Source organism: Alosa pseudoharengus, unplaced genomic scaffold, assembly GCF_046254945.1.
Source record: "Alosa pseudoharengus isolate Yale_2024_CS ecotype anadromous, Long Island Sound unplaced genomic scaffold, YU_APseudo_1.1 YU_APseudo_1.1_scf_15, whole genome shotgun sequence".
NCBI lineage: Eukaryota > Metazoa > Chordata > Actinopteri > Clupeiformes > Clupeidae > Alosa > Alosa pseudoharengus.
This window is the reverse complement of record NW_027468620.1, coordinates 19,263,985-19,288,363: the sequence shown is the minus strand read 5'-3', so window position 1 is coordinate 19,288,363 and position 24,379 is coordinate 19,263,985. Positions and strand designations below refer to the sequence as shown.

Sequence of the window (24,379 nt, the reverse complement as noted above, 5' to 3'; positions counted from 1 at the left end):
GAGAGAGAGAGAGAGAGAGCAAGATGAACTGCAGAATGTGTGGTGTGGAGAATGACGTAAACATACTGGGTTTTTTTCCCAGTTTAGTTTTTCTTCTCTTGTTTAGTTAAACAGATGCATAACATTAAATGAAAATTGATTCATCTACCAAAAGCAATTTGAAACAGATGTGCCCCTTGAATCATTAGAATTGCTAAACAGAATTTAAATAACTTCAAATATGAAATAACCAAACATCAAAAGAAGCATGACAGCGGTGGAAAAAACAGCTAATGGTAGAAAGACTGAAGGACAGACATCTATACAGAAAGCAAAATGGAAACAAACTGAAATATAACGCAGTTCCTGAACAGCTCATAAGCACTAAATAAACACTCCAAGGTGCAACATTGTGAAAAAACTCACTGATTTCACACATAAATGAAAATGACAATCAAAATGATTCACAGTGAGATGTTAATATGTTAAACTGGCATTTCAATAGTTCTTTCATGGCAGGTTACTGGATCTCACCACAGAGTTCTATTTTCTGCACATTGTAAATGCAACCTTGTGTCACTATACTTCAGTCCATATGTAGGCAAAGGGCTCTTCTGTTGCGTGTTAACAGAAGGGTTTCTAAGAAAGAGTTGAATGAAATGAACTGAATTAGAGCAGAAGAGCGCTGTGCTCGACACATCTCTCACAGCTCATCAAACTCCTTTAACCCCTCACACATCAGCGGATACCAACCAAAGCATACAGAACAACGCCTACTGTACAGAGCAACTGCACGCACAGACATTCTCTCTCTCTCTCTCTCTCTCTCTCTCAAAATTCAATTCAATTCAAAATAGCTTTATTGGCATGACTAAAAGTATTTGTGTTGGTGCATCACACACTCTGATTAGTATGTACAGTATGTGTGTCTGTATGCATGTACTGTATGTGTGTGTTTGTTTTTGTCAAGTGTTTTACTAATGGAGTGACTGGTCCTCGCCTAATAATATTCTTAGAATCCGATTGTCCTCAAACTTTTCAAAGTCTGGACACACACACACACGCACACACAGACAAACACACACACACACACACACACTCCACACTCGCACACACACACAAATTATAATGCTCGGGATTCTTTCTTGTCTTGTAATGTGCATTCACAATGAGAATGCATTGCCCTCTGTTTCATCTGAGAGGCAATCACATCCTGAATGGATTCATGGACAACTGCTTAATGCGGTTGTCGTCACTTTTTTACTTCCACCTGTCAAAAAAACAGTAAATATGGAACATCCCATAAAAATATAAAACATATAGAAACTGACATCCACGTGAATCATCGTCTAATTTGAAGTGAGCACTTGTCAAAAATCCAATTGTGTGCCAGGCTCCAGTTAAATGAGAAAAGCACACTAAATATCTATGTAAACCTCAACATGGAACAGCCACTGCGAGAACTCCCCTCCCTTTCGCTTCCAAACTAAGTGGCGCCTGTCGAAAAAAAGGCTGAAAAGACAGGAAATCACTTTTTTCCACCCCATCTTGTAAGAACACAGGGGACAGCACTGTCTTTAGTGTAATTTTTTCCCCTTTCACAAAAGGAGACAAACACCAATGTGTTGTATCAGTGAACAAACAAGTGGAATAAAATGACGGTTGAGGCTATTTGCGGGTGTGTGTGTGTGTGTGTGTGGTGGGGTGTTGACTGCAGATCTGTCTCTATCGCGACGGAGCTGGGTGCTAAATGTAAAGCCATCTTCCCACTTGTCAGGGGGATGGCAGCACCAAGCGGTGGCAGGCCCAATCTAACTCACATCCCGCCGAATTACCGCCGCTACGGGGGGAGACTCGCAGAGGCTCGGTGTTCAATATTACCATTAAGCTCTGAGGCGTCATGTATTATTCAGTGTGGCTTGTGTATCTTCCAATGCAATATATATTCACAATCTAAAGAAGAGGTGGGGAAAGAGTCATGGAAAAAGAAAGGCATACTGACTGGCCGATGTATATATATAACCTGTCAGTTGAGGAAGTATCTGGAGACTGCTAGGCACCATTGGTATTCTGAGGAAGCATTGTATTGTGTGAGCCTTCATTTCAGGCTTCAGGCAGTAGGCTATCCCTTGGATTGACATATCACACACACTGCCAAGCCTCACCTATGAAAATAGACTTAGATAAGATACAAGCAAACTTACACTCACCTACGCTAATACATTAAAGGGCATCAATATGTCAGCTTCAAATACTGCTCAAAAGGAAAATTTTAAAATCTCAAGAAATGTGGGAATAGACAGTGCAATGCACACTCTGCTGAGCTATTTTAAGTAAACATAGAATCAGAAGGGTGAGAAGCTTGTGCAAAGTTTTCAAAAGGGAGAGAGGGAGACAGAGAGAGAGAAACAAAGAAAGAGATAGAGAAAGAGAGAAAGAGAGAGTGAGAGAGACATGGGCACAAAGAAGACTGATTAAGAAAGAGAATCCGAAAAGCAAGAAATGCTGTTTGACTCGAGCGCTGTGAGGCTGATAGCTGTCGCTGTGCAAGTCGAAAAGCGCAGACGTCATTTTCCATTAACGCAGACAAGAGCCTTACCCCTGCCCCACACCTCAGCCGACATCTGGGGCCGCACCTTGGCCTCTCCCTGAGAGCGCTCCCATTCGGGCTAATTACCGACAGGGGAAACATGGCGTGGTGGAAGGCAGAAAATGAAAAATCAGCTGTGTCTGCTTAATTAAAATCTCCCGCAATTATACCAAACGGGGATGCATTACAGCATAATTCAGCCCTCTCTCTTCCACCCCCCCTCTCTCTCCCTCTCTCCCTATTTCAGCGTCTCCTCCTCTGACTTCCCCTCTGCCATATGCAGTGGCTGCCTTTAGCCACAGGGTGGTACACCAAGCGTGGATAAGTGAGGGGAGGACTAATCCTTCTGACAGCTTCTCAGCCTGCTGGTGCCCGCTCCATCCTACCAGCAAAGAAGCAATCTGGACACATCAAAACAGCTGGCCACTCGCCAGCACAGATACGGGACACTGTGGCCCCATTTGTGTGTGTGTGTGTGTGTGTGTGTGTGTGTGTGTGTGTGTGTGTGTGTGTGTGTGTGTGTGTGAGTGTTTTTGGGTTGAAGGGTGCGGTGCTCTACTCTCCACTGATGATGCTATGCATGTTTGCACGTGTAGACACACACACACACACACACACACACACACACACACACACACACACACACACACACAGAGATGCATGTTTATAGACATGCACCATTGGCTGACCAAAACAACATACAAACGTACAAACATACGATAGCAATAGAAAGAACCTTATCATTCTACAAGAGAAAGGCAGAGAGAGCAAGAGAGAGAAAGAGAGAGAGAGATAGAGAGAGAGATACAGCCACACCGGCCATATGAGAGATACTTAAGAGACCTTAACAATACTTGTGCATGCCTCAAACAGAAAACAGTTCTTTAACGCCTTCACACTCCCACATTTCAACAAGCATTTCACTGGAATCTCAGCATGAGAGTGTGCAGCAGTGTTTATCACACTGAGGAACTCTGTAAGATGGGTAATTAATTAAGTTATGTTCAGCTCCGCTCAGTTGGGGGGTCCTCCCACACGCAGCCTTTACAGGTTACATAGCTAGACAGTATGGGGAAGCTCAGTTGACATTACTGCCTGCAATTAATCTTAATTCATCCATCAATCAATCCATCCATCCATCCATCCATCCATCTATCCATTTGTCTCTCTCTCTATCCATCTATCCATTTGTCTCTATCTATCTATCTCTCTATCTATCTCTCTATATATCTCTCTATCTATCTATCTATCTATCTATCTATCTATCTATCTATCTATCTATCTCTCTATCTATCTATCTATCTATCTATCTATGTATCTATCTTTTAGATTCCCAATATCAGGATAAAGAAATGAAAGCTTAGGAGACACATTCATAGTATAAAAGCCCTTCCTTTCTGTCCACTTCAGTACCTTGCTATCCAAACACTGGTGAGAAAATGACAATGACTTATCTCTGGGGGATAAAAACGAGGAACCTTTGTGAGACATTTCCAGAGCAGCAGTGCAGAGCCATATCTTGCTGTCACACATCCAATACAAAGCGGACTTTTCAAAGCGAGGGAAATGACCATGGCGAAGATGTCACAGCAAAAACAGACTTAGCCTTTCAGCGGTCTAATCGGCCTAAGTTCTAATCACAGAAGCCGTGGGGTCATTCCTCGACCACGCCGGCCATTAAGGGGACGGCTGCAGATTGGGTGCACTAGTGGCCGTGCCGGTCTCTGCTCTGTGTCTAAGATACTGTGTCCTCACATACTCACATTCCACACACAAGCAAGGAGAGTAGAAACAAAAGGGAGGTGATAAGGACTGGGAGAGAAAGAAGAGTAGAGAGAAAGAGAGAGATGGAGAAAGAGAAATGGAGAGAGATGGAGAGATTGAGTAAAGGGAGAGGGAGATGGAGAGAGATAATGGAAGAGCAGAGCGAAGCACACGCCTGCTCGGCCGAGGCCAACTGAGACGGCAAAGGAAACACAATTACAATAAACAGCAGCATCTGCCACCCGGCACCCAGGCCCGCTTGGCGAGGAGACTCCTCTCAGGCGGAAATCAGCCAAGTGGGAAAAAAAGCACTGACTAATTACTCTCTTAGTGACATAACACACACACATACACACACACACACACACACACAAACAAACAAACAAACAAACAAACATACACACAGAAATACTAAACAAACATACACACACACACACAAACACACACACCCAAACACAGATGCAGCCAAACATACAGACAGACACACACATACAATCAATTTCATATTTCCAAAACATTGGGCGTCTGATTGAACATATTTAGGATAAAAAACAAACAAGTCTTTTTCCTCTTCTAACCCAAAGTTTCTCTTTTAGGCCAACATTTGCCAAGTGATAGAGGTTTTCATATCAAAACTAAAGTAAGCTTGCATTAAAGTTTAAATACAAAAAGCAGTCATTCCATTTAATCTCTTTCTTTCAGTTCACTTTATCCAGGCCCACCTTTATCCATCTTTTTTTTTTCTAAATCAAGAGAGTGATAACTATTGCAGTGCAGTTTAAATATTGAACCGTTTGGCTTATTTGGAGCTGATATAACTTCAAAAACACGCGACTGGAAGGTGATTAAAGTAGCAGAGCGGAGGATGAGAAGTTGCAAGAGATGATAGAGCAAAGCGATGACTTTGATGAGAAGCCTCTGACGCTATATTGATGTCTGACTGCCATGTCCAGCTGCAGGAGTGAGGAATATAAAAAAAATGGTGAAATTATAACCTTTGTGAACAGTGGAGCTTTGTGAACGGCATCAAACATAATATAGATCAAGCGCAGTACCTCACAGCAACATCAAACAAGTGGGCTCACCATGAGGACAGCTTTTTTTTTTATTCTCAACTTTGAAACACACTCATATTTATTGGGTGGCCACATTACTCGTGAGCCTTCTATACTATGCTGGTGTGTATTACAGGAGTGAATCATCAGTTCCCACATACACTGTAGGAATACACAAATCTAAACTTAAGAGACAAAAATTGTCACCAAATATACTGTACTGTACTTGTTTCCTAATGAATCAGTAGACTTTAAGCATCTTGACTAGCAAAGTTTAAGTATTCTGTGCAGGATTAGATTAAATTTTCTTCCTGTGTTAGTACAGTTTTTCTCAATCGCTTTGGTGCTTTTTGCAGATCAGAATGAAAATTCAACCTCCACAACATTTAGTCATTTGTGCACATCATAGTAGCAAATTCTCCTTCCTCTGAACAAATTGCAAATGCTTTTGGACATGTATCAGTTGCTTTCATACAATTCTCTGCTGTTTTTTAACATTATCATTTGCTTATGTCATGTCAGTCAAAATGAACTATACTTATGGATACTGAATAGTCGTTCCCTATAAAACTAATAGTCTTCAGTTTATTGCTTGAGTCATTACATACAAAATTGTTGAACTAGTTATCAAATTCTGTCACAATGCTGTAGAATTGCAAAGAGCATATGAAAGGTTCAGATGCAAAAGCCTCTAAATGCCACCTATGTCAAAAATGAGATAAAGATGGTGAGGGGATGCTCTCCACACATAGTATACGTTAATCAAGTAATTTACTGTAACTTCTAAACCCACTAAATACCACTCTCTTCCTGGTCTGAAATATCGATGTATAGGCAAAAACCTATAGGAGCCTGAATTTACAGTAAATGCTCATTTACAGTAAAAGAAAAGTAGTCAGACGGATTTAGAGGGTTTTGCATCTGAACTCTTCATATATACAGTAAAAATGTACGTATTCAGTGTCTTGTACTCACTTACTCCCCTAACTACAGCAATGTGTAACTTTACTGTAGTTTTCAAATGGCTGTACAAGTAGTGTATAGTGCGGTGTTGAGCCTGTTCAGGTAGTGTCACCGAGTTCTGACCTTTTTTTGCATGGGAAAACACTGAGAGAATAAACTGTCATAATGAAAACATGACAAAGCCATTTGACTATCTTGTTCATAAACGATGGTGTCAAGACTTCTCATTTTGATGACACTGACAGTTTCATTGACATGAATACGTGCTTTTGAGGAATGGACTATCCATTTTGAGCAAGTGACGTGCTTTTGCAGGTCATCCACTAGGTTTTGCAGTTTGCACTAATTGTTTTGAGAAATGCACTAACTGCTGTGCAAATGTTAATAGTGATGTGAGAATAGCACCAAAGCGACTGAGAAAAACTGTAAAATAGAGGCAAGGAAATGTAATACAATGACCAAAGAAACCAAAGAAAACGTGGCTTCAACAAGAAATGACAAACCTAAACACATGGGCAGCTAGCCATCTCAATAATAATGAGTCAATGATTTGCCTGTTTTAGTGAATTAGCTTTATGCTGTAAAACTGCACTTCTGTACCAATACACCTGTAACACACAGATACCGATGTTTCTTCACAGAAGAGTTTAGTCACCTGAACACAAACAAGCTGTCTCTTTTTTTCCCCACATGTGAGTTTTCATGGCAGACTGTCTTCTCAGTGCTAACCCTTGTGACAAAGCCTGCAGAAAGGCAGCAGGGGGCCCCACCATGCTTTAAGCCTTTATCATCCACCGCCCCCTTTTAATGCTTACCACATCCACCACATCCCTGCACACCCTCTACAGCATGGTGGGACACAGCAGGCTATGTCAACATGCTAGGCCCTAAGATGACACCATGACATCCAACATCGACTATCTGGGAGACAGTAAACAAACATAGCTGCATTGAAAGGGTCTACAGGTTTCTGGAGCTCTCCATGAGGTCAACATTTATTTGCAGAGAAAACCTATAGCTACTAATAAAAAAAACATATTAGGCTCAAAGCCTTTTCTTGAAGGTTAGAGAGATTGTGGTTGACAAAAGCAATTTTCAGAGTTTTGATTTTGATTGGTATTTCAGGATTAACAGCCTCAGTATTATCTTCTTTGAAATCCAAATAAAAAAATAAATAAATAAACATACATGCAACACAAAGGACAAAATGCAGATCTAAAAACAGGGTTGTTGCGGCAAGATAAGCTAACCTCTGAGAGTTGCTAATAATACTTTAGGTGGCGTTAATACAGGGATCCTTTCTTCATGAGTATTTCAGTTATTTATCTATGAACAATGGGACTAGAGAAAAGCTCACACCAAGATTTTGTTTGAGACTTAAAAGATATAAAAAATAGCCCTTATGTTTTTCCATAAATGGTCATTAGCTATCTGTCTATGCTATGTGATGTGTCATGGCAACAACACACACCCAACCAATTTCCACCAGGCATTTAGCAACCTAACCTGACCAAGCGTTTGTCCAGCTGGACTCACCTCTCTCACAGGAGCGGCCCAGGTACCCAGTCCCAGAGCAGTCGCACACGTAGCGGTTCCAGCCCTCGCGGCACACGCCATTGTTCTGGCACGGGTTGCTCAGGCACAGCTTGGGCGCCTCCTTGCTGCAGGAGGGCTTGACGCCAGTGGCCTTCTGCGTCTCGGCAATGCGCCGGACGTCCTTGCTCTGGCCGTCCACAAAGAGGTCGCGGATGCAGCCCACGTAGCCGTAGTTGAGCAGCGCCGTCCACACCTCCGTGGGGAAGACCATGCCCATCTTGTTCTCCGGGAGCCCACCCAGGTACAGGTTGTCGTCGAGGTCCAGGATCTCACTCTCCCCTGGAGCAGTGTACGCAGTCCGGAGGGTGTTAATGGAGATGGTGCCTGAACACAGAGAGAGAGAGAGAGAGATAGAGAGAGAGAAAAACGAGAGAGAGAGAGATAAAGAGAGAGGGAGAGAGAGAGAGGGTTACCCCATGAAGTGTGGATGTCAGTATAACTAAGAATAGAGAACAAGAAAGGTAGAAAGGTTGGGTTGGTCATATTAATCGATGAAATCCTGCAAGACCTGCTGTGTCACCAAGCTACCAAGAGTGCAGCGAAGGCCCAGTACTGGACCAAGATTTACACACAAACCTTTAAAAATTTATCTGTCAATAAACATCAGGTCAGTGAGGATGGAAATCACTCACATTTGAGTTGACCATCAATAGTGGCCCTTTTGTGGACAATTATAAACTGCTTTTACAAGGCTATTTTAACCAAATAGCAGCTTCCGATTCACTGTGGTGCAAGCAAGAAGAAGAATTTTAAATCTATTGGCCTGCAATGGTAAATCTCTCTTTATCTGTGGCACAGGGCTCATAAAACAGAAGGGAAAAGGAAAAGAATAATGGGTGCTCCCTCTATCATTCCAGCTGAGCCATCGCACCAGCCCATCAGAGACGTCTTTAAGGACGTGATTAACGAACTACAGGTTGTTTCTTTTTCCCTCTCTGCCCACTCCGCCCTCTCTCTCTCTCTCTCTCTCACACACACACACACACAAACACACACACACACACTTTTCTTCCTCTTTACCCATACACACTGACACTAACACGCAGAAACACACACACACACACACACACACACACACACACACACACACACACACACACACACACACACACACACACACACACCACTCCCCACTTCCCTGCTCACATAAACTGGTGACTTGGAGTTTGTGTGTTTCGCCTGTGTGATTTATTGCTTTCATTCAGGTTTAATTCTCAATCCGGAGCCCTGTAAACAACATGGACATGACCGGACTGTAAAAACACACGATGGATGTTGGCGGGAGGATTGCTGCGTGCACGCTGGCCTATGTCCAGGTGATTAATTTATATATGGATCCCTCACTCTCTGCACTCTCGGCCATTGTGGAGCTCTAATTAATGGCTGCAGCTGGACTGACCACTGACCCAGGAGTGGCGATCTATACCACGAGACTCCGAGGACCATTCAGACTACTGTCACACTTCCACGGGCCCGCTGAAGAAGAAAGAGAGAGAGTAAGGAAGAGAGAAGGCAAAGATTGGGGGGGGATCTCGAGAGCTAACACAGGAATGTGCTCTCTCGAAGTGACAGAGACAAGACAGGGAGTCAACAAACAGTGATGGGTGACGGGGACCTCCAGGCTAAGGGGGTGAGACTGCGACTGCGGAGACCTACTGTGCCCCAGCTTTGGATCAGAGCGGCTTCCGTCTCTCCCATTCTGACAATTCAGAAGGCAAAGAGAATAACACTGTCAAATCTCATTTGACTTTAAGTAGGAAATTAGCTGCCTCATTTTTTTTCCTTCTTCTTTTTACAACAATGTCAGGAAATGCTAATAGCATGCATGCATATTCTAGAGGCTCTGAGGCAGTGAGTCTCAATGCCTCTAAAACAGACTGAGCTCAGTTTAACTAGCTACTGCGGCTACCGGTGTTGCAGCAAAGACCAATTACAACAACACTGTGATCTGTTCATGTATCATGTTCAAGAGTATAATGATCCTGTGATCACATAGGATTTTAAACTAATGGGAGGGAGAGTGGAGTATTCTTCCTTTGGCAAAGTGTTCAGTGCTTTTGTGAGCACTGAAGTTTCCCTGTTAACTACAGCTGGACTTTTTTAAAATAAAACTTGCGGTGTGGCTTTCCTCTGAATCCAAATTGCCCTTTTGACACCTGCTGACAAGTCGTAGTGAACTGAGGCGACGTGGCATGGTGATTAACCTCACCTCCAAAAAACACATTCAGGCAATTTTCTGCAGGTCGTGCCTCCACACATCTGTTCCAGCACCCTCCACAGGCCACAACCGGGCGGCCACCCTCCCAAACGCAATTCCCCTCTGCAGTCGGCCACAGCTGCCCGGGTTTGTCCAGCGCAGGAGCACTTGGCACGAACCTGCGGTCGCTTCGGCCAAACATCTCCCCTCAGGTTAGAGCTAACGAGCTCACTCCATCAAACTCATTAGCAGGGAAGAGTTCACCCTGTGCTGGCCACAACGAGGTGCACCGCAGTCAACCGCAGGGAGGGGGTGGGGATGGGGGTGGCACATTTATACCCGCTTCCACCCACCAACACAACCCCAACATCACATTTAAGCGGGAGGATCAAACGTTGTGCTTTGTAATGGCAGTGTGTGAAGTCAGCAGGATTTAAAGAGGGGGACTTGAAAAGAAATGGACCACATTAGGTCTTTGGGGAGCTGAGCGATTCTTTGGGCACTTCAGCAGAAAAAGAAAAAAGAGAAGACGAAAAGAAAGAGAATAAGAAAAAAAAATCAAGAGGGAAAGGCAAGAAATCATGGTTGCCATGAAAACTGGGGAGGCACAGATATTTTTAACTGAAAAGAGTTTGATATGGAATTGAGTAGCTTTTAGCAAAATGTTTACATGGGGATTGATTTCTGCATCGCTGTGCTCTCAAGTGGGCTAAATTTATGATCTGCCATCAAGTTAAATTATGAATAAGTAACAGCATGAAGAAAAAAAAAAAACTTTCACTTTAAGGAGCTCCGTGGGGCTACGGGAGGATGAGTGTGCACTCCTTACTGAAAAAAAAGCTGTCAGGGAGACAGTTCAAGATGGCGGCATCTCTCATAAATATTTTGCTGAGAAGATGGCACTGTGGGAGAATGAATGGGACCTTATTGCATCGCTACTCTGGAGCATTTCCTTTTGCATGCTTGCGCGCTGAGAAGATATGGCTTGTTGGATGTGCAGCGCGGCTGACTAAATTGATGTAAGTGGAGGATAAGAGGGAGATGTCAGACTCTTTCAAGACATTTCCTCCAGTACCGTAGTCCTGTCAGGGCTCTGGAAGAAAGTATGTAAACAAAGTCAAGTTAGGTTTAAGTCACGGAGCACTACATCGTCCCCAGAGGCTTGACTGCCATGCCGACACGGGTGACATGAAGAATGGAACAAATTGATTCACCTAAAGCTTCTGCAGAAGTATTTATAGATAATGAAGGATCGGGAGGTGATGAGAAAGGTTGTCATGAAAAGCACCATGGAATAAGCCAGGAGGGTGTGTTTGAGTACACTGTAGGTAGCAGCCAAAAGGATCATTGATTTGGCAGAATTGAAAAGAAAAACAAAAACTCCATAAGGAAGTGAAGGAGAAGTAGCAAAATGGGAGAAGGGGAAGACAAAGAGGAAGACAAAGAGGAAGGAAAGCAGTTGTTCCTTTGGGTAGATGGTGGTTGATGTTTCCACTGTGGTACCTATATCTCTGTGGCACAGACAGAATTTCCGATCTGGCTGTGATGTCTACATCAGTCTCGCTCTGCTTAGCATCTCAGCTAGCAGTGCTCCAGCACTTTCTGCAACATATGTAAGGAGGGATTACTGAAATCCAGTTAAGTTGATATGGCTAAAGCTCCGCAAGGGACTGACTGGGGCTTGAGTGGAAGGGCTCGGTGCATGACTTTGGGGGGTGGGGTGGTTGGTTGTTTGCTTTGGGGGGTGTGTGTGTGTGGGGGGTGCTTGTGTTTTACACGCCCCCACTGTCTTCCTGCCAAAAACACAGGCAGTGACAGAGATCCCATTCTCTCTGGTCGCTGACCAAAGGGAGCTCAGCGAGGAGCTTTCGTCACAGAGGAGAGCGGTTTTCTTTAGCGAGAACACACGCTTAATGCGGTGTGGCTAAAAACACAATGGCTAAAAACTGTCACCGTATTCACGCCTGCCTTTGTGCCCCCAAAGAAGACGGGTGGGAGGTTTTGGCAGGAGGAGTCTGTATTTCGGGGAAGTTGGCGCTTCGCCTTGTCCCGGGGAATTGCCAGTGTCTTTTTATTTTTTTTAGTTTTGTTTTGTTTAGTTTAGTTTCTCCTTACAGTGAATGTCCTGGATTTTTTTCTTCAACCATTGCATAACTCTTTGTGTCAATGTCTTTTTGATGTGCTAGATTTGTGTGAGTGTTGGTAGAGGGAACATTCTGGTACTGACACCCCATTCATTACGATCACACTTTTTCACCTTCAATCAATGATGAGAATGCTGGACAGGGAGTATGGGATGGGGTAGTGTATTGAAGGAAATGATAATGGGCTGCTTTTCTTGCACGGTGTCTGGGATGACGTGTGGCATGTGTATTAATAAAACATCTGAGGCGTAGATGAAAAGGCCCTGCGCGCCATATGCTTTGTGACTCACACGCTTTTGGGATGGCATGTTGATTCCTGTGTGCCAGTGTGCGTGTGTGTGTGCGAGTGTGGACTGTATGTGTGCATAAATCATGTGTGTGTAGGTACATGAACCGTGTGTTTGTTGAATTTTTGGCTATGTAAAAACCAGGAGGCTTTATATTGTTTGTGTGTGTGTGTGTGTGTGTGTGTGTGTGTGTCTTCACTATTAATGAAACAGCCAAAGGGCCTCAGGGCAAACAGTGAACATTTTGTCACCCTTCACACAACAGCTCTACAACCTCGAGACAGGGATTGCAAAGGGCTGCTGCTCATGCATTACATTTAGCAAATGACTCTGAATGAGACATCAGTGGATGGCAATAATCTGACATGTGCAGAGATTGAACACCCCACCCCAATAGTCGTAGCAGTAAAGTATTTATTGCAGTTATGGTCATCTAGGTACACATAATTGAATATGTCTCTGCAGCTCCTCTTTTCAGAGCACATACAGTTTAAAAATACAAAAGGCAAACTGGGGCAGGCCTGTGTTTCATGCATAAATATGTGCATCTGGGACACTGTGGAATCCTGCGAGAAAAAGCTTTTGGTCACGTAAGCAAACCGAATTTGGGCCAAGTAGGAATTCCAACGTTCATCAACTTCCTCCCCAAATGCAGACACACTATGCTATGCTTTCAAAAAAAAAAAAAAAGATTTATTCCTTGGTCAAGCCAATAACCTTTTTTGACTAAGCATTTGACACATGAACACCCAAGCCATATTTCCGTACACTCGGTTGTTTTTGCTTGGATATGATGAAATATTTTCAGTATATGTTTTCGGTGCACAGCACTGCAGAACAACAGAACAGCAAAACAAGGTGAATAACAGCTTTCCAAAAGATGTGCTCTGCAACTTTTTCCTCTAATTCAGAAGATTAACAATGGGGGGAACTATGTCCAGTGCTTGTGTGCCTGGGCCTTCCGTGGGAGAGTGAATCGAGGTAAACCTCCTTCCCTAACAGCCCCTTTAAAAGACTTTTACTGCAGGTTTCATCACTGTGCTTCTAAATGTTTAATACAGCACTCCGGTGAGAGGAGGCCAGTTGTTACTGGTGCCCGACGCTGGCAGATAACGTGACGTCTCTTAACACACCAAAAGCGGCACGCATGCCGTGTCCGCTTAGACTACGCGTTTTAAAAGGAACATAGAGCGACAGATAGATAGAGGGAGAGAAAGAGAGAGAGAGAGAGATTTCATTAGGGTCCGGTTCAGCCAGCGAGCCACTCGGCAGCCGGGCTGAGCTGAGCCTTCAGAGATCCCTGGCTGAGGTTGCCATGGAAACGCAAGCAGAGCTTAGCTGATGCGGGAGGCGCGAGGCTGGAAGAATGCAAAAAGGGAAGGGGGGGGGGGCTGGAGCATGGAGGGGAGGAGGGGACTGAGATATGGAGCCAGATAGAGGGAGCGAGAGAGAGAAACAAGAGAGATTCCAGCGGTCGATAACGCACACGTAAATAGTGTGAAGATTGGGAAGTCCTTATCGCCCGATAAAAGTGAAAGATGCAGCACGGGCGACAATAGACATCACTCCACCCTCAATTATATTTCAAATGCCGAAATATCCCTTTTATCACACAGACATCAGGGCAGCATCACCTCTGTGACGTAGGAGGGCAAACGCTCAACACTACCCCTCGGATGCTTTCTCAACACTACAGCTGCCAGATATGCCCAGCGCAGATATTTCATTAGCCATTTCACATCCCATAGCTGTATCCTGAGTGCACAGCAACCATGCTTCACAAACGCCCTCAACACATTAGTTTGCCTGTGCAAGTCCCTGGTGTGAGCTAGGGGTGTGGGGGGTTTGTGTGTGTGTGTGTGTGTGTTTGTGTATGGGGGGGTGGGTGTTTGGATGGATGGATGGACTGTGAGTCGTGTGACGATTCAGGGGACAGCTAGTCGCAGTGGCGGGGACCAGTCTGTGCTCTGTGCCAGGCGGAGGGGCGTGACGACGCAGGGGCTGGGGGGCACAGCTGTGGCAGTGTCAGGCACGAGCCGTGGCAGACTGCGCTGTTGGGCTGCTCCTCACGAGTGAGAGATCTGACCTCAGCCTCACTGGTGCTTAACAGAGGAGATGAGATGGAGATAGAGAGGGGAGAGAGAGAGAGAGAGAAAGAGAGAGAGAGAGAGAGAGGGAGAGAGGGAGAGCAATAGCCTGATAGCCAGAGAGCCAAGGCCAAGTGCATGCATTTGCAACTTAGGGGAATAGTTTAGCATTGTACTGTAAGTGAATTCCACTGGTTCAAAACAACTGGGACATCACACATACACTGTCTGGTATCAGCGCTGTTATCATACATCAACACAGAGCTGTTATGACATGGTTGACTCATGAGTTATGGCTGAAGAACATTAGTATTGTGACAGCTGAAAATATGTGTGATACATATTAAAAATGTTTTGAAATGCCAGAGTAACAGTCCTTTTCCTTCTGTGTGAGTGACCGCTGCTTGAGAGGCCTGCTACTGGGTAGGCACTCCCACTGCATGGTTGCAGGGGTAATGAAACAGTTAATGTAATTTCCAGCCCTGGAGATGGAGTGGAAAACATGGTTGCGAGGGTGTATCTAATTTGCGCCGTGACATTGTGAGGCCTTGGCTGTGAGCACACACTAACAAATTGCTGCTTAGATAAGCAAACCGACGGGGGGCCAAGCGCCCGTAACACCAGGGGCCTAGAGGACGCACGGCACGGCGGGAGAAGGAGGCCGAGAATCTCAGGCAGAGACCGCGCGCTACGCTAGCCTGAAGGAGGTCATAACTGACAAAGCACTCGCATAATCTACACAGGCAAAGCTGAGGGGGATAAAAATCCACCTAAAGGATCCCCGGCTTATTTCAGCTAAATGTTCTGAGGGAGGGGTCCAACAAGTTCTGGATTCGCAGAGAAGATATTTAGCAATGGATTCTGTGAAAATGACTCTCATGACTCATGATTTCCATGCGCTGCAATGACAGTATGAAGGACCCCAAAAAGAGAGCCGTATAATAAAATAAGACACATAGGTTGGCTCATACGTATAACGTTCTAATTGCATTTGGTCTATCAAGAGAGAACACAGGAGAGTTAAAGTGTAATTCCAGCGAAAATGTTAAGAACACTTCCCAACTGTCCCCCTACCAGCACCATAGTCCAATATCCGGAGAAATTCTTTGGTCACCTCTATTAACGCTTTACGGAGGTTGCCAAATAATTTCTCCTGATAGCGTGACTGTGGTAGGTATTCTTACCAGTCTTCTGTAATAAACACTGCATTCGCTAACTAGGTCGTTGGTGCTTCGTTTTATGTGTAGAGACCCTAAGCAAGCTACTGATGAGGTTTGGTGCTGCTTTGAACAATATTACTGGTTAAAAAAATGCTATTTGGAAAGTCTTTACTTACTGAGCTTACTGCCCATAGCTAATCCACTGCTTGCGATTTGGGGCTATAGAATATACCAGGCCAAGCTCTGTAGTGGTTGATCAATGAAAATTACTGTCTCCACGGCTTATTTGATGTGTTTTAATGCAGAAAAACACCCTTGTGTCAATTTTCGCTGGAATTACACTTTAATGAACTTCTTTCTCTCCTTACCTAATTACAACATTTTGCATTATTGCTTAACACATGTTTCTGAGTTGCCTGCTCTGCTACTACTGAAGCATAAATACTGAAAGTCATAAAGTTTCACCAACACCTTCCAAAAGCAATAGAAACCAAAGCAAACATACCTGATCGCCCATCCCGTTGGAAGTCCACATGGTACCACTCTCCATCGTTGACCTTTTTGTTGACCGCGCGCGTTTTGGTGGTGCCCGAGCCCATGTCCAGCAGCAGGTACAGGTGGCCCTCCAGCATTTCAATGGCAAAAAAATCCACCCTGAGCGACTGCTGGCTTTTAGCCCCTTTGATCTGCTGCTTGGGCTTGCCGTGGCTGAAGAGCAACAGCCCGTTGGGCTCCGTGGTGCGGAAGTCGAACGAGATCGAGCCCGTCTTTTTGGCGTTCCACTTGTCCAGGGTGATAAAGGACTCTGGCGTTTCGAAGGTGATGGGGTCAAGGGTCGCCACGTTCTCGCACTTGAAGGCCACCACACCGTGGACCTTCATCTTTGGGTCTTCTTGCTTTGCCATCCTGGAGAGCTCCAGACGCACGTCATTGTTTTTGTACACAACCTGGCGTGGCAGAGAAGGTGTTGTTTAACACTAAGACACTGGTGAACAGATGAGATGTTCACACACGCAAACCCATGTTTCTGTGAGAATATTCTGTCTGAGAATATCATGTTTGCTGAATACGTAAACATATTGAAGCGTTTAAACTTACATTGATTTATTTCAGGATTTCTCTTTTACTGTCAAGAATGTATCAGTGCATAGCCAATTAATTTCTTCACAATATTTTTCCTGGCAATGCCAAATGAGCTGTCAGAAACTTGGAGAGCCTCTTGGCGCCTCATTTTTTGGATTGACTGAGTGACATAAATGCCGGTCATCTGGTGTCTCCTCTTATGGACGCCCATGGGCATTCCTTTCCAAGCTGGCATTACCTCACTAAGCTCTGCCAACAACCTGCCTGCCTCTCAAAGATACCACCATGTGTCTTCCTCAGTGCAGACACAGGGAGACATTTTAAGACAGTGGCCAACAGAAGCAGACCTGGACCCCATCACGCAAGGGCCAATGCAGAAGAGCGTGCATATGCCTCTGGATTCACAGAGGATTCAAATATGCATCCAAAAAGCCCCCATCTAATGTGCCGGAAAATCATACATTAGTAAACAACTTGACCCAAAAAGACGGGAGTATTTGAAGAAATAAATAATATTCATGTTTTATTTACATTTTAAAATGGAGTGAGTCATCAGGGCGGTAAAAGCAGAATCTCAGACACATCTGCACCAGATGAGGTAAAGTGTCAAAATAAGAAGGCCAGCCTCCGAAAGGGTCTGACTTTGTGCCATCATGACAGGCTCTATATTTGACTCCGTCCCAAACCACTGAATTAGCTGAGAGCATGACAGTCATCCGCCAGGCTCATGTGGCATGGAAAACACACACACACATACACACACACACACACACACACACACACACACACACACACACACACACACACACACATGTGCACAGGCAAACACACTTACCTACAGACACACTGGCAGACCCATATTGACACATGCACGCACACGCAAGCCTATCTGCACACCTGCACACCTGGGCCCCTGCACATCACCAGCCATAAGCCAGAGACTCCACACTGGAGATGCTATCAATCTCAGAGCTGCTACAAAGAAAACGCTGTGGGTGTGAACATCCCATGCCCTGGTGCATCCTCATCAAACACATGAGCACACACGAGCACACACACACACAAACACACACACACAGACTTATACATATAAACACACACACACATACAAACACCCACACACACACAAACGCACGCACACACACCCACACAAACACACGCACACCCACACCTACTCACTCACTCACTCACTCACACACACACACACACACACACACACACACACACACACACACACACACACACACTGTTTCATACTGTGTTACTGTGTTCCATACTAAACACTAAAGGCTTCAGGTTAGACCATCTGTCCGTGATGATTATTAGAGGATCCCTGAGCCAGTGCAGCTGGCCCCTATCGTGCGTGTGCATGGTCCAATCTGGAACCCTGTGGGGTCCCCTAATTGAAAGGGACATTCCTGAAGAACAGATTACTATCTCTTCACCTCTCCACCACCCCACTCGTCCCTAAGAAACCCTTTATTGTCCCAATCCAGTTACCGTGCATACAGCAACAAGACCCAAACAACACAGGGACACACAATGCATTATGACACTGTGAAACAAAATAACAACACACAATAACACCAAACCTCCCGAACCAAGAACAACAGCTTTGTGATAGCGCTCGGCCATTGTTGCGATGACAAAAGGGGGGACCGCAGCATGGAGTAGGTGCTGCGCGGGGACACAGGAGTGTGATTATGTGGAATACAAATGGGAGTATTCATGAGCGGAGAATGAGAGCCCCTGACCTCTGCTTGCTGGACGGCGATAAGAGGCAATCCAAACAAGCTCGCACCGCGCCCCCGGTGATTGACACGCTTCGGGGAGGCACGCGGTGCGTTTTTGTGAGCATTGATCCAGGCGGTGCCTCCGCAACTGAAGGCTGCACAATGGCGTCGAGACAAAAGGCACTGCGCCGCCGTTAAGCTAATCACGGCAAAACACGAGCGCAAAGACGTGGGCTGGCTTTTGATGTTATAACAATTACGGCTTATTAAAAATTGATGATGTGCGTTTCAGTAACATATGGGGGATTGTCTGGGGCTGGATGAATATCCGCCACCCTGCAAAAAACACTCCACTCTTTTCTTTTTGGGAGGTTGAATAATGTGAGAAGCAGAACTGTCAGTAATCCACTTTGGCAGGCTTTGTAAACTGAAAACTGAATTAAGTGCTCTGGGTGGACTCCCAACCATCCCTGAAAGACTCAACAGACTGCCGAGAGTGCATTATTCTTACCACCCCACACGGCCCTCTCAGGTTTATGGCTTATTTTCATTGGCAAAGACAGGACCGCGGCCCTGATGCTGCATTAGTGTTCATTATCGGTCTATTCCCATAATTAACAAATCTTCATTTTTTTTTTTTGTGAAAGCCTCTCACTTAATGTAAACTGAAATATTGACACCTTCAACCATTGGGACATGGCAAATGACTTTAACTGGGTCTTGTACTTGCAATTAAAATGCATTCAGAGTACAAATGCATGCATTATTTTGTCATGGCTGCTTTATATGTAACCCAGATCCACATCAGCTCCCTGGTAATGATGAAATCATCCCTGTAAGAATGTGAGAGGCTGCAGACGAGGATCACCCTGATGAGCAGCAATGAGATGCAGGAGGCTTTTAGCCATTCTGTTAGTTTCCCGGTCCGGAGCCGCCATATACTGTATACAGATCACAGCTTTAAGACAGAATTTATGTCCTGTCCACACCAGACAAAATGGGTCAAAAATAAGGGAAATACAAGCAACCCCCCCCCCCCTTCTGCCCTCTCTTCCTGTTCTCTCAACTGACAGGGTTTGCATCCACCTGAAAACAGGGACATGTCCCCTGGGAGCATATTAGCATTAGGCATGAAACTGTATCAGGGAGCCTATCTCACTCTGCAAAAAAGGGGGTTAAGATAGACACCAGCACGCTAACACAGCATGCAACGCCTCACATGTGCATTACATTAGATATGCTAGTAATAATTACTGTTTGTACTTGATGGACTGGAAATAGACTTGTGACGCCACAGGCACTAACCACACAACCAAGAGAACACACTCTAGTTCATCCAAAACAAACCAGAAAAGGGACTCAAAGTGATAAATACAGGAATTATCCTTTAACACACTAAAAAGAAACAACTGAATGAATATCTGCCAAGTCACAGACATTTGATCAAGTCACACAGACATTTGGATCTTAGTGTCAGAGGGGCAGAAAAGAGGGTCCCAGTCTGCAGTACAGCTTTAGTCACCGAGGCTGGAGGCACAACAGACGCTGCCAATAAAGGACGATCAATGCAGAGGAAGAGCAGTAGTGTGTGTTTGTGTGTGTGTGGGGGGGTCACCTTTTCAGAGCCCAAGGAGATTGGCTGGAGCCAGGGCTATGGCTGGAGTCCCTCTCTCTCTCCCCCTGCAGCCAGTGGAGCCCAATGCCATGCTCATTTGTCTTCAACCCCTGGGTCTCTGACATCAGGGCCATTACAGCTGCGGTGTTTCATCATCAAAGCAGGGGGAAAGCAGGGCACATGAGACCTGGTGGTTTGCAGACATGTGCTGAAACACAGCACGGGCGCGGCCGACTCAACTGTGGCCCCGGGAACACGCGATCAATCAGAGACAGGGCTCGGCGCTCCCCCCGATCATAACTCTCACGTCGTCAGGATTGAGGAGGCTGAATACGGAGCGACGCTGAGTCGGGCTGAGCCGTGTGGAGTTCTGAGCCGACCGGGGGCTCGGCCTCGAGCAGAGGTGAGGGAGAGCTCACAGTTCACCGTGGCCACTCCAGAGAGAACTACTGTACGCTCAAAGGTCGGTAATGCGCTGAGACATTGACTTGCTGTGGCTTAGCTATTCTACTGAGCTGAGCGCTCTGAGCCACTCACGCACAAAACCTCCTTGCGCACCTGAATTTACAGACAAATAACACGAAGCCCTCAAGATTATTTCCAACTATGTACGTAATCTAAAATGCCCTGACTGTGTAAGGCTGTTGTGAATAACCCTCAAATGGCCATTCATCGAACAGCAGAGGACCGTGCGATCTGAATGGCACCCTGAGGGGCTTAGCCTTGGAGAGCAGAGGCTGCAAGGCTGATAGAGTGTGCGCTCGTGCTCTCTCTATGCTCTGCAGAAAGCCAGTGCACTCACGTCCACTAACAAGCTGAGTCCTAGCAAACCCATGGAACACAATGGTCACACTGCGAACCTGTTACCACCCAGCTGCCTAATAACATCTTTTTTTTTTTTTTTGCACAAGTTTGAGGAGAACATTCATTTGGGCTGGAGATAATACAGCATGTAGGACACAAAGGATAAGAGGAACAGGGAGAGGTTTCTGTCGCCCTCTTCCTCGAGGAAGGAAGGACGATTGAGGCTATCTGAGTTTGGAAATGAAAAGAGAAAAGAACAGAAATATGTGCATAGGTCGCTCTTCAAAGACTCTTACTTTGCAGGGAAGCCAACCTCTTCCCAGGTGGCTGCTGACGTGGAGGGCCATTTTTTTTTCCAGGTCAGAATTCCCATTAAGTGGCCTGATGTAACTTTAATACCACACGTATTAAAATATAATAGTGTGTCGAAAATGGAAAAAAGCACCAAGAGAGACAGAGTGAGCGAGACAGAGAAAGAGAGGAAGTGAGAGAGAGAGAGCAAGAGAGAGAAAGAGAGAGAGAGAGAGAGAGAGAGAGAGAGAGAGAGAGATGGAGTACAGACCATGATTGCAGCTCACTGGATTTTTTCCAACACTTGCTGCTTGGGCTTGCCTGTGCCAGTGCCTTGTGCTGACAGCCTCGCTCCTGAAATATTTTGCTTCGTCTACTGTGGGGCAAAAAGCAGTGCTCTCTCTACAGTATCTCTCTCTTCGACCCTGACGGGGTCAGTGTGTGTCCCATGTCTGTTTCTCGCCTCATTTGACACACATTTTATGACATTGCCATTAACACAAAGTAATGAGCCCGAAACGCCGTCAGTGCTTAAAAACATTTGTTATGACATTCATTGCTGTTTTTGCACCAGAATACAGATGTTGCTGAGTAGGGCACTCTATGGCCTCTTTGGGATTTCGCTAATTACAGTTTGAGTCAATCTATCCATTCTGCATTAATGTTAGTGAACATAAAGGGGCCTATTACCAATGGAGGTGCAGTTCATTTAAAAAATATATTTTATATTGGCAGAAATAATCTGTGCCATCTATGCTGATGGCAAAGGTGTGATCATACATTTCAATGATGGCATTTTATTTCATGTAAAGACGTATTCAGCAAACACAATGATTCTCACAATGATTCTCTAACCTAAATGTGTGTGTGTGTGTGTGTGTGTGTGTGTGTGTGTGTGTGTGTGTGTGTGTGTGTGTGTGTGTGTGTGTGTGTGTGTGTGTGTGTGTTTCTTTGCGTGGCCATCTGTGCAAGTGTTAAGTACACACATCCTCTTGAGGCACACCCAAACCCAGAAGCAAGGTGTTTACCTCCTTCAGGCAACCCATAAAGTTGTTGCTAACAGGAGATCCAGGCAAGTCGGCTGTGCTAGGACTGCCTCCAACATAGAAAAAGTCGTCGGAGCCTAGCATGGTGTAGTCCTCTTGTGTATATCCAGTGGTGGTCAGTATTCCATCCACGGATATTGTGACCTAAACAACAAAGCACAGGGAAAGGACACGCTATACTCCAGTAGGCTACTCAGTGCAGTCCGGCTTTCTGATTTTGCCCTCTTTGTGCCTGAGGCCTGCTTCCTGTCTATCTCGTATCTGGTTTGTAATTTTGGTCTGAAACCCATTTTCATGTCTGTTTCAAAGAGATTATTATTTTTTTCTTGTCTTTGCATTATTTTGTCCAGTTTGGGATTACTTTGTGGACTGCAAGCCCATATGAGAACCTAATTATTCTGGTTAAAAGAAGTTAATAGATTGCCCAGTGTTAGTATTCGCCCTGCTGCGATTAAAAAAAAGAAATTTTGCAGACACAAAAATGGTGTTAGTAAAGTTCTGTTAGTTAGTTACTGTATGCTAGGGGTTTGTCATTAGTAAGTTTAGCTAGTTAGCTCTCTACAAAAGAAATGAAAACAAATGCATGCTGTAGTGTTAGAGTGGAAGCACAAGCATTTTGAAGCACAAACACACTTTGCATTTGGTTAATAGTTTGTTTTCAGGTGCTCTGAAGACGACATGCTATTCTCTCTCTTTTTTTTCTTTTTGATGCATGGACACAAAAAGAAAAAAAAGACCAAGAGTTTATGTTAGTTGAAGGAAAAATAAAGACATTTTCCACATGGTGTCAGGGACAAGCAACAACACATGACTTGTGCCAAAAAACAAAAACAAAGAAGGCAGGACTCAGAAACCACAAGAAAAAATAAATAAATGAAAATCAATAAACAAGCCACCAGAGACAATCACGAGTTTCATGTGACAACCATGACAACGAATGAGCAGCTGAACAGCCACAGTGCACATTCTTGAACGCATGCCATGCAAAGTGAATGGAAATCAAAACTGGCTGAGCCCAAAGAACAGTTGGTCAGCCAGCCAGGAGAGGACCCTCCTTGTAAACCACTGCTTGGTGCAAAAGGCTCGAAACGATGCTCCTAAAAAAAGGTGGGTCACAACTCAATTGGAAAGGACAACAAAAACAAAAACAGTGAAACAAGGAAGGAGAAACCAACGGATGAGAAGAGAGAAAAAACTAAAAGAGGAGTCGAAAAAAGTAAGCAGAAGAGTACCAACCGCAGTTCCCCTTTTTTTGTTAATGACGTCTACAGTGAAAAGAAAGAAAGGAAACACACGGCAAACCCAAACTAAGAAACAATTAGAATGATATCTACCGAACAATGTAGTTTGTTTACCATAGCGTGTCCAATGCCTGAATGCTTTGTGGAAAAGGGGGGAGAAAGGAAATTAAAAACTGTGAACAGAATAACGATTGTTACTTAAAAAAGATATGATGGTTAGTACATTGTTAAAAAACGTCAAAAAATATATAGGTTAGTAGAATGACACATTCCATGAATGACGTTAGTTGTTTTGCTTTTCCAAAGCATGTTAGTAACACATAGGAGAAAAAAGGGCAAAATAAGTCTATACAAGAAAAAAGCTGGTCAAATGAACTTCTAGTGCAGCCCCACAGACGGGGCCAGCACTGAGATCTATGACTCGGAATGACAGGACGTCTTGTGCCCAGTGAAAGGACTGCTCAGTAAGACTCAGCATTTCACAAGCTCCCAAAAGTCCAGCCCCCCCAGCCCCCCCCCCCCCCCCCCTCCCAGCAGAGTACATGACTGACAGACATCAGAGAGAAGAGAGGACGACGAGACGGGAGAAGGCCTAAAGCACATCAGGTGACCCTCTTTAACGAAAGTCTCTCAGTTTTTTTTTCTTTTTTCAGTTTTTTGATCATTCTCCAGTTTATTTTTGTTTTATGTCAGCGATTGAGAGGTTGGCAGTGTGGACCAATCTAGCCACATCTTGACAATTCG

General features: G+C 44.8%; 1 protein-coding gene across 2 annotated transcripts in view; it reads right to left on the bottom strand.

The window, feature by feature from the left end:
* Nucleotides 1-24,379, bottom strand: part of LOC143123790 (neurexin-1a-like) — a 262,633-nt gene that overhangs the window by 158,889 nt on the left and 79,365 nt on the right. Inside the window, exons 6-9 of one of the 2 annotated variants that reach the window (XM_076285071.1) lie at nucleotides 23,729-23,773; nucleotides 22,377-22,538; nucleotides 16,328-16,769; nucleotides 7,888-8,271 (exon numbers count right to left, since the gene is read on the bottom strand). In XM_076285071.1, the coding sequence (XP_076141186.1) occupies nucleotides 7,888-8,271; nucleotides 16,328-16,769; nucleotides 22,377-22,538; nucleotides 23,729-23,773 (1,033 nt within the window). The remainder of the gene's footprint in view (nucleotides 1-7,887; nucleotides 8,272-16,327; nucleotides 16,770-22,376; nucleotides 22,539-23,728; nucleotides 23,774-24,379) is intronic. The other variant, XM_076285072.1, reaches the window with a different exon arrangement.